General features: G+C 36.6%; 2 protein-coding genes across 3 annotated transcripts; both read left to right on the forward strand.

Moving 5' to 3' along the window:
- Window positions 1–58: 58 nt before the first annotated feature.
- On the forward strand, window positions 59–4,426 carry LOC141595019 (putative lysophospholipase BODYGUARD 4). Of its 2 annotated transcripts, XM_074414994.1 has the most exons (5): window positions 59–374; window positions 1,602–1,845; window positions 2,731–3,080; window positions 3,376–3,572; window positions 3,888–4,426. In XM_074414994.1, the coding sequence occupies exons 1-5, from the start codon at window positions 303–305 to the stop codon at window positions 4,198–4,200; spliced, it is 1,176 nt and encodes a 391-aa protein (XP_074271095.1). In that variant the 5' UTR covers window positions 59–302; the 3' UTR covers window positions 4,201–4,426. The 2 variants fall into 2 exon arrangements, with proteins under 2 accessions (XP_074271095.1, XP_074271098.1); XM_074414997.1 differs by lacking the exon at window positions 59–374 and having other exon boundaries at window positions 1,344–1,845.
- A 1,322-nt stretch (window positions 4,427–5,748) lies between these two features.
- On the forward strand, window positions 5,749–11,462 carry LOC141595119 (NADH--cytochrome b5 reductase 1). The gene is made up of 9 exons (XM_074415094.1): window positions 5,749–6,149; window positions 7,012–7,153; window positions 7,993–8,083; window positions 8,180–8,257; window positions 8,390–8,470; window positions 8,835–8,924; window positions 9,571–9,636; window positions 10,648–10,734; window positions 11,079–11,462. Exons 1-9 carry the CDS (start codon window positions 6,047–6,049, stop codon window positions 11,169–11,171), a joined length of 831 nt encoding a protein of 276 aa, XP_074271195.1. The 5' UTR covers window positions 5,749–6,046; the 3' UTR covers window positions 11,172–11,462.
- Window positions 11,463–12,616: the final 1,154 nt, after the last annotated feature.

A 12,616-nucleotide genomic window follows, 5' to 3' on the forward strand; every position in this document is an offset into this window, starting at 1 on the left:
GTTATACAAACTGTTTTATAAGTATTAGCAAGATCTGTGGTGCCCTATGTTATTCATCCTCAGCTGCAAATATGCCAGAAATTCCACGCTTTTGGGCTAAGATGAAGTGTCGAAGTGTTGTGTCGTGTTAATACACTGCATGTCATCGAAAATATCCTAGGTTGTGAGTCGTGACTGTAATTTGTACGACGATGGATGGTATCCAGAGCTTGGAAGATGACTCTAGCACAATACTACAATAGCACCTACTTTGCTACTTCCTTTTCGGTTTTGGAGCTCTCAAATCCTTCTCAAGCTACTGTATGCTGCAAAATTCAGATGCTAGGTTTGTAGCTGCATGTCATTTGGTCTTAATCACAGTGCTCCTCAATCACGTGAGTTTTCGGCCCTTCATGAACACTGATATTTACGAATATATTATATATATACGTAGTATATTGGAAGATACCCTTTTGTTTTAACCACTGAACACGGTTGTATACAAATATTTTGAGAAATTTAAATTCGGTGTCACCCTCTCATTTTCGGTAATTAATTCTATAGGAAGGGGCAATCGAGTAATATGTGAGAGGGTGAGTCCGAATTTGATCATCACCCATTCCTAACTACCTAACTCTTAACTATCAGACCCGAAATAACCTGTGCCAGTAATCATCCGTCTAAACAACCTGATTCCCATGTATATCAGCCTACTATCATGATACGACCTCATTTTGAGAATCTGTCGGGATTTCGCAGAAACCGGTTTAGCTGGCTCTATGCTGTTCTGATCATAAAATAGTAAAAACACACTTTCCAAAATACTCTCTCATTTTGTGCTTAATGATAATGATCAACCTGACATTTCTGGATTCTTTTATCTTTTGTTCGTATCCTACCTTCTGGAAATGCAGTCAACTTTTATTAGCTGCTGTGGTTAATACTAATCAAAGCCTTGAAAGGCCTCCCCTCAATAACGTGGCAACAAATGGTTCACTATATTTCTATTTTGAAAAATATTATTATTCCATTAGTCTCTCTTAAGACGGACATATCCGTCCTATGATTAAAACGGGGCAATTAGAATCCCACTTGCATTGATAGGATAAGTCTGTTTTGCTAATCTCTAGACATTCTGTTTTTGTCTTATCTATCTTATTTGACTCGGTTTAAATTTAAGACGGATATTTCCGTCTTAAAGAAGTATGGGTTATTCCTAACATTTACTCTGTACCTTTATATTCTAATATTCTATTCCATGCATGGTATGCTTCATTCATAACTATTGAACCAAACGCCATCAGTTCTTATCAACTTACAATCTCATTTTATTGTGTTTTCAATTTTCATCTAGCTAACTAAACAGTACGGAGTATTTACCAAATTTCGAAGGTATTTGTTCCGAACCAACCCCAATCATTTTGGAATTAATTCTTTGTTGTTTTATTTTATACCCTTGTTACAACTGTTCAATGCGGAGTAGAAAGTTTGAAATGCTACAATCAGTTATAAGTTTGATAGTCTTTACAGTGTTAGATTTACTAGACTCAGTTTTATGCATAGTCTATGCATTTCTTGATGTGTTCATTGAGGGTACCTCTTCTCCATGTTACTGCCATAAGAGGGATACTGGCAGACAGGAAAACAACGTTTCAGAGACGTTGTATGGAAGACGAAACGTCTTTAGAGAAATTGGTTTTCGCAATTTGAAGGGATTAATGCAGGGAGCTAAGGAAAAGGGTAGAAGAATTATTGGCAATAGGTGGTCTGATTGTAGTTGCGAGTCTTGTGTATCTTGGATGAAAAATGGGGATGATCTTCGGCTTCATGTTGTTGTGCAAGAGCCGCATACTGATACACCATCAGGTAACTAAGATGTTTCTTTTCCGCAATTTGGTCGTACTTATAGCAATTCTTGAAATTCAATATGATTTCGTTAATACTAAACTAGTATAGCAACCCGCGCTTCAGCACGGTAATTTTATAAACGCTAATTCTAGAGATTGAGTGTATTAATATTATTTTAATAAATAGAATATGAATTTAATTTAATGTAAATGTACTTTTATATATATATATATATAAAACGTAACCCTAAGAAATATTCCATATATAGGGGCATAGTGATTGACGGCAGTATTATTATTAATTGTGTAAAATATTGTAGTAGAAATATTCCATATATGGGTTGACTAAAATATTTTGACTACAATATATTAGAAGGAAACATTCTAGAAGGGAATATTCCACATGGGGAAAGATGAGCGGGAAACTTGAGCGGGAATAACACAGATGTGTTATTCTTTTAGTCTATAGGGGATGATAATCGTCGCTGGAATTTTACTAGCTAAGCTAGCCAACATTTATTAAGAGCTAGAAATGATGTTACATGTGATATATATGAATTAAAAATAGCCAGCTAAAGTTACCTGCAGAACGTTCTTATTTGAAGCATTAATTCGGATTTGGTAGTATTATCGAAAACAGAGGATATGCGGCCGAAGTGCCATTTGTGTTAAGAGTTTTTCAGAGCCAGTAAGGTGTAAAGAAAAAGCACTGTATGAACGTATGTTGAAATATCATGTGTCGATGTTTATGGAACTCATCGCTTGTATTGCTGAGCAGCAACTTTGGTCTTTTATCCAATTCTTGCCTTATTGCAGTTTAATCTTTCAAGGAAAAGTTTTGCTAATTTCTCTATGTATGTGGCATGAATGGCTAATAAGGATTATTGTGTCCTTTTTTTGACAGCGAGTATCAATGATCATGAAGGGCAAATGATCGAAAATGTGGTGTTCTTGCATGGTTTCATATCTTCATCATCATTCTGGACCCAAACAGTTTTCAGATATTTGACTGAAGATACCAAAAAGAAGTACAGGCTTTTTGCTGTTGATTTGTTAGGATTTGGTACGAGCCCAAAGCCAAAAGACTGTTTATACACTTTAGATGATCATGTAGAAATGATTGAGAAATCAGTTATACTTCCATTGGGATTAAAGTCATTCCATTTGGTTGCTCACTCTATGGGGTCGATAATTGCGTTGGCTTTGGCGGCTAAACACCAACTGTCAGTGAGGACTGTTACTTTGATTGCACCAGTAAGTACATTCCTGAATTACTTAACTTCAAGCCTTAGATGTTAAACTTCATGATCTTTGTATGAATTGCTTAATGAGATGTATCCTGGGTAATGCTAGAGGTTGGAATTGGATCCCTCGGGTCAAGCCAAGGTGTGTCGAGTGACTCGAGTCATATTGGGTTTGGGTTTTGGCGGGTAAACATTACTCTTTGGGTCAGGTCAGGTCAGGTCGGGTTTTCAATTTTTTCACTGGTCACAGACTCACAGTGGTCAGTGTTTCTTATTGTTCTCATCCTGTTTTTTTTTTTTGCCAGCCATACTTCCCCTCGCCGAAAGATGAAGCTAGTTTTTTGGCACTTGGAAAACTTGCTGAGAAAAGGCTATGGCCGCCATTGCTTTTCGGAACATCATTCATGTCTTGGTATGAGCACTTGGGGCGGACCGTCTGTTTCTTTATATGCAAATACCACAGGGCATGGGAATTCTTCCTAAGACAACTCACCCGACAAAGGTATGCACCGTTTTATATGCCTTTTTCTATGGTTTAAGGTTTTAACGTAACTCCTATACTTTAAAGATTTCACTTTGGTTATATGTTTTGCGTCTTACATTAGATAGAACAGTTTTTTAGACTCGACTTGAGACTTGGATATTTTTTACCTATGAATCAGAGGCCAAAAATACGAACATTTTCAAATATTACCATGTCTTATAGGAGTCAGATCCTCGGTCTTTTTATGATAATATTCTTATTTATCATGACCATGGAAATAAAATTTTATGGGTCGGTCTGAGTCGTGACTGAAGCTTTCCCTTTCGTCTTCAGAGAACTTCATTTTCTGATTACGGACACAATCAAGCACACTCATCATTCAGCCTGGCATACAATGCACAACGTTGTTTGCGGAGGAGCAAAATATTTAGATGAATGCTTTGATATTCTGAGCCAAAAAGGAGTGAAAATGACGGTGATTCAAGGTGATGAAGATCAAGTAGTCCCACTTGAATGTAGTTTTAACATTAAGATGAAAATTCGCGACACAAATGTTATAGTTTTGTCTAAGAGAGATCATATAACTGTTGTTCTTCATCAAACCAAGGAGTTCACTCAGATTTTGGAAAGCATTTGGAGATCATGATTCATGTTGTTGAAGGATCAGTATCAGAAGGGCGGAGGGTTACATGTTTTTATTGATTACACACATTAGGTAATTGACATTGACATTGAATGTATACTCGGAATTTGGAGGTCGTGTAGTTGAAATATCGCTATTAGTGGGAGTCATTCTTGCAATAGGTTTTCGTCTAAATTTTACCTCTGTAGTTATTGATTCGAATGAATTACAGAGCTGGCTTTCGTCTAAATTTGTTGGTGATTTTAATGCTGTGATGTTTATGGTCTTTTGTCTTTGTTGCTTCTCTTTTGAGGTGACTTTTTACTCTCTTGATGGAGTTTAGGCCGCAGGTCACTGAGCGAACAGCCGAACACGGCCTAGCATGACCCAAGTACGACCACGTTCTGGATTCGGTAATTTCCTGGCTAACCTATGGCATGACATGTTGTGATCGCGCCTAATCATAGTTTTTCATTAATTGCAAGGCCTTACACGACATGACATTTTTTTTATTTAATAAGAAAGGATAAATATAGAGACCTATAACGAGTAGGGTTTACATAACTTTACAAAAAAAAAAATAAAAAAAATATAGAAAACAGCGAAACAAATGAAAGAAAGGTGTCCATATCTAGAGCGGAAAAGACTAGTATAGTATTACTATATCAAATATCAAGCACGAAGTCGTGAAACCCTTTGTTGCACTATCCTTTTCTCCTTCCATGATCTCACTGTTTTTCAATTGTCATTCGTCTAAAGTATAAAATAGATTTTCCTTCCATGCTTCGCACCACAAGCCAACCCATCAATTTACAAATTTATCCTTACACTCGGTATGTGTTTTCTTTCAAGCTTGGCACAAATAATGTTATTACGACTTGCAAGACTCCTTATATTTACACTCTTGACCTGATATTGCCTAGCGGACTGCGGATTGGCAAACCTCCTAACCAAGCCTAAACCAACCCAAACTAGAAACACAATCACTAAACAGAATCCATTTTTGAAATAATGGTCAAAAATAAAATATTTGTCGTTTTGGGTCGGTTTTGAAAATATTTGTCAAAATGGTGTCCATGTAGGCTCGGGATTTCAGGACCTAAAACACGCCACTACCAATGGCGTGTTTATAATGAGTAGGGAAAGAAACTTCATTAAAAAATGGACTAAAACAAACACGCCATTGGGAATGGCGGGTTTCGGAGGGGAAACACGCCACCCCCTATGGCGTGTCTTATGTAATTTTTTTTTTTTTTTTTTTTTTTTTTTTTTTAAAGTTCGATCATTGAGAAAAAAATTGTTGTAAAGACACGCCATCTGCTAATGGCGTGTTTCCTTCACAAAACACGGCATTAGTAGTGGCGTGTTTCAGGTCTAGAAATCCCGAGCCTACGTGGACACCATTTTGACAAATATTTTCAAAACCGACCCAAAACGACAAATATTTTATTTTTGACCATTATTTCAAAAATGGACTCCACTAAACACGACACGACTAATGACATAACTCGACTCAATTCCGGCCCGTCCCTCTTCTAAACTTCAAATTGTCCCCAACAAAAATTGAAAATCATAGTCACATAGAGCACATCACCAGCTACCACGACGTCCACGAGGGTTGGTGAGGAAGACAACCAAATTTCTTCCCAAAAAAACACTTTAATTTCTTCCTATTTTAATTGCACCCACCACACTTAACATTGACACACCCATAGACCATAGTATTGCATTTCCTTTTCATTTTCTCACCCAATTTTTTTGGGACAAAAAATTCGGTATTTAACACACATTCTATCTCACCTAACACCAACATATCCTTCCAACTTACGAAAAAAAAAAAAAAAATTAGAAGAAATTGATCAAGAAAAGAATGGATTTATTAGAATCAACTGAGATGCAAATACTAGCTATTGGTGTTGCTGTTGTTGTTGTTATTGGTACTGCTGCTTACTTCTTTTCCACTAAAAAGAAAGGTATGTTTTGACTTAATTTGATTTGATTCCGTATGTTTATTCCATTTATTTTCATGGTTTGCCATTGATTGATTGATTGAATGATTGATTTATATTGACAAGAAAGATTGGATTTTGATATATGGGTATATGTGATTTTGACTTTACTGAGTTGGATTTTATTTGCATATTAAAAAGATTGGATTTTTATCTTTGGGGAATGTATGATTTGAACAGTCTTGTGTTCTTAAGTTTAAGGCGGATATGCCCGTCTTAAACCCGCATTTGGATTTTGTTTGCATTGTAAAAGATCAGTTGGTCTCTCTTGTGAAAGAGAAAATGTGACCATCTCTTGTGACGGAAAAAATGTGACCATTTTATGATAAAAGGAATCATCCACAAATTCTTATTTATCAGATAGTGATTACCTTTTATCATAAAATGGTCACTTTTCCTCGTCACTAATGAGAATTTTGTGTAATTTTGACATTTCTGAGTTGGGTTTTGTTTGCATAGTAAAAATACTGGATTTTGATGTACAGTCCGTCTCATTAAAGACGGACACTATCCGTCTATAGCTATAGACGGATAGTGTTCCTCTCACAAGTGAAAGTGGGTAGTGCAAGTGGGGGTATTCATTTCCCACCACTTGCACTACCCATTTTCATTTGTGAGAGGGACACTATCCGTCTTATGGCTATAGACGGATAGTACCCGTCTATAATGAGAATTTGTGTTTGATGTATGGGTATGTGAATTTTAACATTTCTGAGTTGGGTTTTTGTTTGCATTGTAAAAAGTTTGGATTTTGATATATGGGTATGTCATATATGTGATCTTAGCATTTCTGAATCGCTTTTTGTTTGAAATGTGATTTTTGTAGGTAGTTTGGATCCAGAAAATTTCAAGGACTTTAAGCTGGTGAAGAAAACTCAATTGAGTCATAATGTGGCCAAGTTCACCTTTGCACTCCCTACTCCCACTTCTGTGTTGGGTCTTCCAATTGGCCAACACATTAGTTGCAGGTTCTGACTTCTACCTGTATGTATATTGCTAGATGTTATGTGGGATTTCTTTTTGTGATGATGTCTAATTTCAACGGTTTTATATGTTGAGTTTGGTCCTTTGGAATTTTGATTTATGTTTGTAGTTTAATGTTCACAGTTCTATGTGAAACCATAAAGTGAAGTAGTGAACTTTGGATTTCCTCATTGGAAAGGATGAAATAGATTGGTACTATTCAAGGCGATCAGTATAGTTTCCTTTGATTATCGAAGAAAACTTCGAATTGGAAATCATCAGTTGATCAGCTTTGTTTTGTGATTTGCCTAATTTGTTGGTGAAACCCAACAGATAAGTTTAAAACTGGAAATTATAAGTTCATCAATTATTTTGCTGGTTGGTGATTTATTTGGGGCTATGTCAAAGTGTTACTCTACGGCGTCTATGCTGGTTGGTGTTTTTAGCATCATATTGATTTCGGGGTTGACTATTTCTCTATGAGTAGCTTAGCTTTAAGTGATGCGATTTGGTCTTCAAGAAGCTAGGTAAAAGTGCGCCTCATAGACAAGGGGGGCTATTTTCTCTTTTTAGGTTGGTCGACATGTGATAGTAATATATAGGGAACTAGGGGTGATATGCCAAAGATAAGGGGATAGATGAACTAGGAATTTTTCTTTGGAAATTGCATAATAATGCGCCTCCCTAGTTGCGCCTTATCTACAAGGCACACATATGACACACCAGTGTGCCTTGGTAATCCCTTCTTAGTCTTGAATCACTGCATAACAATCCTTTTGCTGTCTAAGGCTTCATTTTCGAATCACTGCTAGTAGCTTGAATTGTCTTATGTGGTTTTAAACAGGGGTAAGGACAGCCAAGGTGAAGAAGTCATGAAGGCATACACACCAACTACATTGGACTGTGATGTTGGACGCTTTGAGTTGGTTATCAAGGCAAGCTATAAAATTCTTACAAGAGCTTAATCTTCTTTCCTCCTTTTGAAATGTAGTTGCAAACTTTTTCTGAAATTGTCAAATTAATTCCTATAGATGTATCCACAAGGAAGAATGTCACACCATTTTCGAGAGATGAAGGTCGGTGATTACCTGTCTGTGAAGGGACCAAAGGTATGTTCGAATGTCTGATTGGATTGGACTTATTGACTGCCATTCTTTGTGCAGTCTTGTTTCTGTATGCTGCTACAGAATGCAGCATGAGAAGACTCTTAAGACTCATAATTCATGTTGATTGGTTTTTAGGGGCGGTTCAAGTACCAGCCTGGTCAAGTTAGAGCATTTGGGATGCTTGCCGGAGGTTCTGGAATCACTCCAATGTATCAAGTACTTGTCTATACACATCCACCTTTTGCAGCTCTTAAGTATCATTATCCCTCCTTCCCATTAATATTGTCCTCGTTTGGCTTTGGTGGTCAACCAATATCAATTTAACCATTAATTTCTCTTAATCTATTTGAAGTACAGTACAATATCACGTTCAATTAATTAAAAGAAATATTTTCTATTATCAATAAAATACTTTGCAAATAGTGTGTGTTTTACTATTTTGGGGGGGAAATGTCAGTTAAGTTGATATTGGTGGATCAGTTAAGTCAATTTGGGATAATGTTATTAGAATGGGGATTGTGCTATACTAGCATCTACCTGAATAGCGAGTAACTTGGCTTATTTATGTAACATGCTTCAGGTGTCTAGAGCTATATTGGAGAATCCAAGCGACAAAACAAAAGTACACCTAATTTATGCTAACGTGACATCTGAAGACATTCTGTTGAAGGTAATAGCCTTTACTATTCACACAGTGATTTGTTTTACAAATTAAACAATGTGTAGGTGTAATTTTAGTAGCACTTATACTGGATTTGGAAGGTTACTCTGTAGAAGTAGATACTATGCATGCAAACTACATTGTTATGCAGGTCGTCTTTATATCGCAAGTCTTGTCAGAGAACTCTCTTTTAAATTAATTAAATGACATTCTGTTGGTTTAGCACTCTATTGGAGATTAATATAAGTGTCTTTTCAACTCTACCTTATTTTTGGAGCGAACTAATGACATCGATCCGATTGATATATTGGCAGTTGTGCATTACGCTGATTGCAACTGCCATAAACGCCATTATGGGTCATAAGCTGACTATCATTGTCATTTCTGTGTATGCACAAATTTAGTGGGCATACCCTAAAGGGACGAGTTACGTCTTTCTTTGTTGAAGATTTGATATGTAGAAAATTCAGGGACAAAGGAGAGAGGCATGTCGTGGATGGAAAGGAGTGGGAATGTTGATGAATCATTTTCATTGGCATTTAGCCATAGCTTAATGTCAAGACCGTTCAATATAAATCGTTATATGCAATTTTTAAGGAAGTTTCTCTTTGCTAATTTCGATTGTTCTAACTTCTTTATGTTCTGTTTTGCGCAGGAAGAACTGGAGAGTCTAGCCAAAACTTATCCCGATCGTTTCAAAGTTTACTATGTTCTCAATCAGGTTGGTTGAAGCTTCATATATATTCTCCCCTTCTTCCCCCTCTTATGTCCATTCTACGCTTTGCTTGTAAGGGAATAAACAGAAAAAATTTTCCCTAAGAGTTGGTTCTCTATCTGAACATCATATAGCATTAACATTCGTCTGCTTTCTCATGTTGGACCTTGACATGACACTCCATTTTTGTCATCACAAGCCTTGAACAATTATGATAGTATTGAAAACTTGAAGACCTAAGATCCTTAATCATATGAGCACAATGTTCTCTCAAGTCTTGAGTTCTTGACATGAGTTATGTCAATTTCTGTAGTATAACTACCTTTTGCTGGAGCCATAGTACCACACATCTCCAATGTTGGCAATTCTTCTCGCCGGCGACACTTGCTTCCTATCGGCGATGACACAAATTCTCCATCATCGGTGACATCCTTCCCCACCCCTGTTCCTTCACTTGCTGACCACCTCCTGCCATCCCACTGTCAGCGACTTCCTCTTCCTAACACCGACAACCATTCATATGATGTAACTATGGCTCACTGAGTCAAAACAGTGTGTAGTTACGTCTTTCTCCTACTGTCAAAAAAAAAAAAAAAAACGGCCTCATCTTATCTGACCGTCTTTCTTCCACCTTCCTCCTATGCCTTTAGATCTATAATAAACTCTCCCTTCTCTCGCCTTCATCATCCCTGAGACAATAGCTCCATTACGATCTCAGACTTCGTGTGGCAGGTTTGCTAGTGGTGGTTGTGGTGGGCTTCCTAGTGGTGGTAATTGGCTGTTGTGACTGATGTTTGGTGGGGTGATTACAACATGCTAACTACAATTTGGGAAGAATATTATATGGATAGGAGGGCATATCATTAACTCTAGGAATAAAATTGAAATATGTCAGTCAGAGGGCTTCTTCGTGATTTAGTGCGATATTGTTTTGTATTTGTAGTACCCATATTAAACTTCCAACTCGAACTAAATCATGATGCTCCTATCTTGACTTTGTTATGAATAACATTGCAGCCTCCAGAAGGATGGACAGGTGGTGTCGGATTCGTAAGCAAGGAAATGATCAAAGAACACTGCCCTGCACCTGCAGCTGATATCCAGGTACAGTTCCCTATTTATGCACTTCCCTCCCCTGTTTACGCACTTCCTTTCCCACAACTTATGCATTACAGACTGAAGCTATTCGTTTTCAAATACAATTAGGAGACTTTCTGAGACTGCATGCGTGAGACGACTTATGTATTACAGACTGAGTTATTTATTTTCAAATACAACTAGGAGACTGTCTCATACTGCATGTGTGCGACTTAACCCACTAACCGCTAAAAAGCTGAAACAAAGATATAATCATTTAACCAACTCATTATATGAGTGGCTCTAATGATAATCTGATGATGAGACCATCTTTCACCTGAATTCTAAATTAATCATTGTAAAATATGCAGATTTTGAGGTGTGGCCCGCCTCCGATGAATAAAGCGATGGCTGCTCACCTTGAGGAACTTGGTTACTCCCCTGAAATGCAATTCCAGTTCTGATTCATCTATATCACAACACATTCTACTTTCATTGAAACCTTGATTTCGGGATGTTCAATTGGACTTCCTGTGAATTTATTACCGGTTTCCGAGACTGTGGGTGTAACTTCAGTCAGTATTGTTTCTCAAGAACTTATTCATCATTTTGTATGATTTGGATTAGCAAATGTATCCTTTTCCTGGGACTTTTTTTTCCCATGCTGGTTTACGATCAGGGAAAAAATGAGCAAACAAATGTTTCTGATGAATCTTGGAGATCTATAGTTGTTAATCTCAGATTATTTGCTACCACATTATCGTGTATGTTTGTGTGAATCGTTCCAAGTACGTATCACTGCAACAACATTCGGGTTTTACTGTGTGGTAATGGGACAGATATGGACGGAATATTGTTGCATCCTTGTCTTGATTTGTGACGTTCAACATGGGAATATACTCGACTCGAACTTATTTTGTTCAATATTGACGTGGATCCGTGTAGATTAGCTTACTTTAATAAAGTTGGATTGCAAATACGAGATCTAAATCGAATTTGTTACATTCGGCACGTATTCAAATCCACAATTTTTCTCACAACATTTGATCTACGCGGTATTCAAAGTGGTTGATGTAGCGTTTTGAATACCGCGTAAATCAAATGAGAAGAACAAATGAGGCGATATATCACATCTTACAACACTTGCTTAAATAAATATTTAATTCCTCCAAAAAGTACTTTAGATGAATAATTAACAATAAACATTCAAATGTATATCGAGCTTTAAATGAAATCTTTTCCCCGGCGTATCTAATAATATGAGTATTTTTTCAAGTCTCTCTATTTTTTAAATCGTAAATCACTATTACTAAAATAGAGAAAAAATCACTCATGCAAAGACAAATCGACATTAGCAATTCCATGGCACGATCGTTTTTCCGTGTATTTTGGCAAAGTGTTGTCACTTTTGGGTAAATATTAACCGCTTTATGTTAAATTCAGAATAGTGGTCATTTTGGAAAAACTGGTCATCTTCACATATTTCTCATCGCACGTACAATGATCTCACAATAGAATTTGTGGATTGACATATCTTAGACAAAAGTTTAAGCTTTATGTAAAGACGATCTCATTTATAAAAAATAGTTACCCAATACCATTAAAAAACTATTAGCAGATCTCAACCACTTTCATTTTTTTAATTAAAGTGCATCTTCCAATTTCCAAGTAACATGACCATGATGAGTAGATGAACCTCAAAGCCAACAAAAAAACATGCTCCTAGTAACTAACAAAAATAGCATCATTATTCATAATTATTCATAATTTAACCAAAATAATTACAAATCAATTGGAGTTGAACCCAAACACTACTCATCACTTATAATATTACGGAGTATATTATAATATTAATTAATTAATTATTATTACACCGGTGACCGGTTCTTCAGTGTGGGGCCCTCCTATT

The sequence above is a fragment of the Silene latifolia genome, chromosome 1 (assembly GCF_048544455.1).
Source record: "Silene latifolia isolate original U9 population chromosome 1, ASM4854445v1, whole genome shotgun sequence".
In the NCBI taxonomy this organism is placed as follows: domain Eukaryota; kingdom Viridiplantae; phylum Streptophyta; class Magnoliopsida; order Caryophyllales; family Caryophyllaceae; genus Silene; species Silene latifolia.

Bases quoted from the DNA above. Each gene is read 5' to 3' on its own strand.
- LOC141595019 (XM_074414997.1), top strand. From the start codon at position 1,452: ATGCGGAGTAGAAAGTTTGAAATGCTACAATCAGTTATAAGTTTGATA. The intron at 1,846-2,730 runs GTAACTAAGATG...TTTTTTTGACAG, and splicing joins GCATACTGATACACCATCAG to CGAGTATCAATGATCATGAA. The intron at 3,573-3,887 runs GTATGCACCGTT...TTTCGTCTTCAG, and splicing joins AGACAACTCACCCGACAAAG to AGAACTTCATTTTCTGATTA.
- LOC141595119 (XM_074415094.1), top strand. From the start codon at position 6,047: ATGGATTTATTAGAATCAACTGAGATGCAAATACTAGCTATTGGTGTT. The intron at 8,471-8,834 runs GTACTTGTCTAT...AACATGCTTCAG, and splicing joins GAATCACTCCAATGTATCAA to GTGTCTAGAGCTATATTGGA. The intron at 8,925-9,570 runs GTAATAGCCTTT...TGTTTTGCGCAG, and splicing joins CTGAAGACATTCTGTTGAAG to GAAGAACTGGAGAGTCTAGC.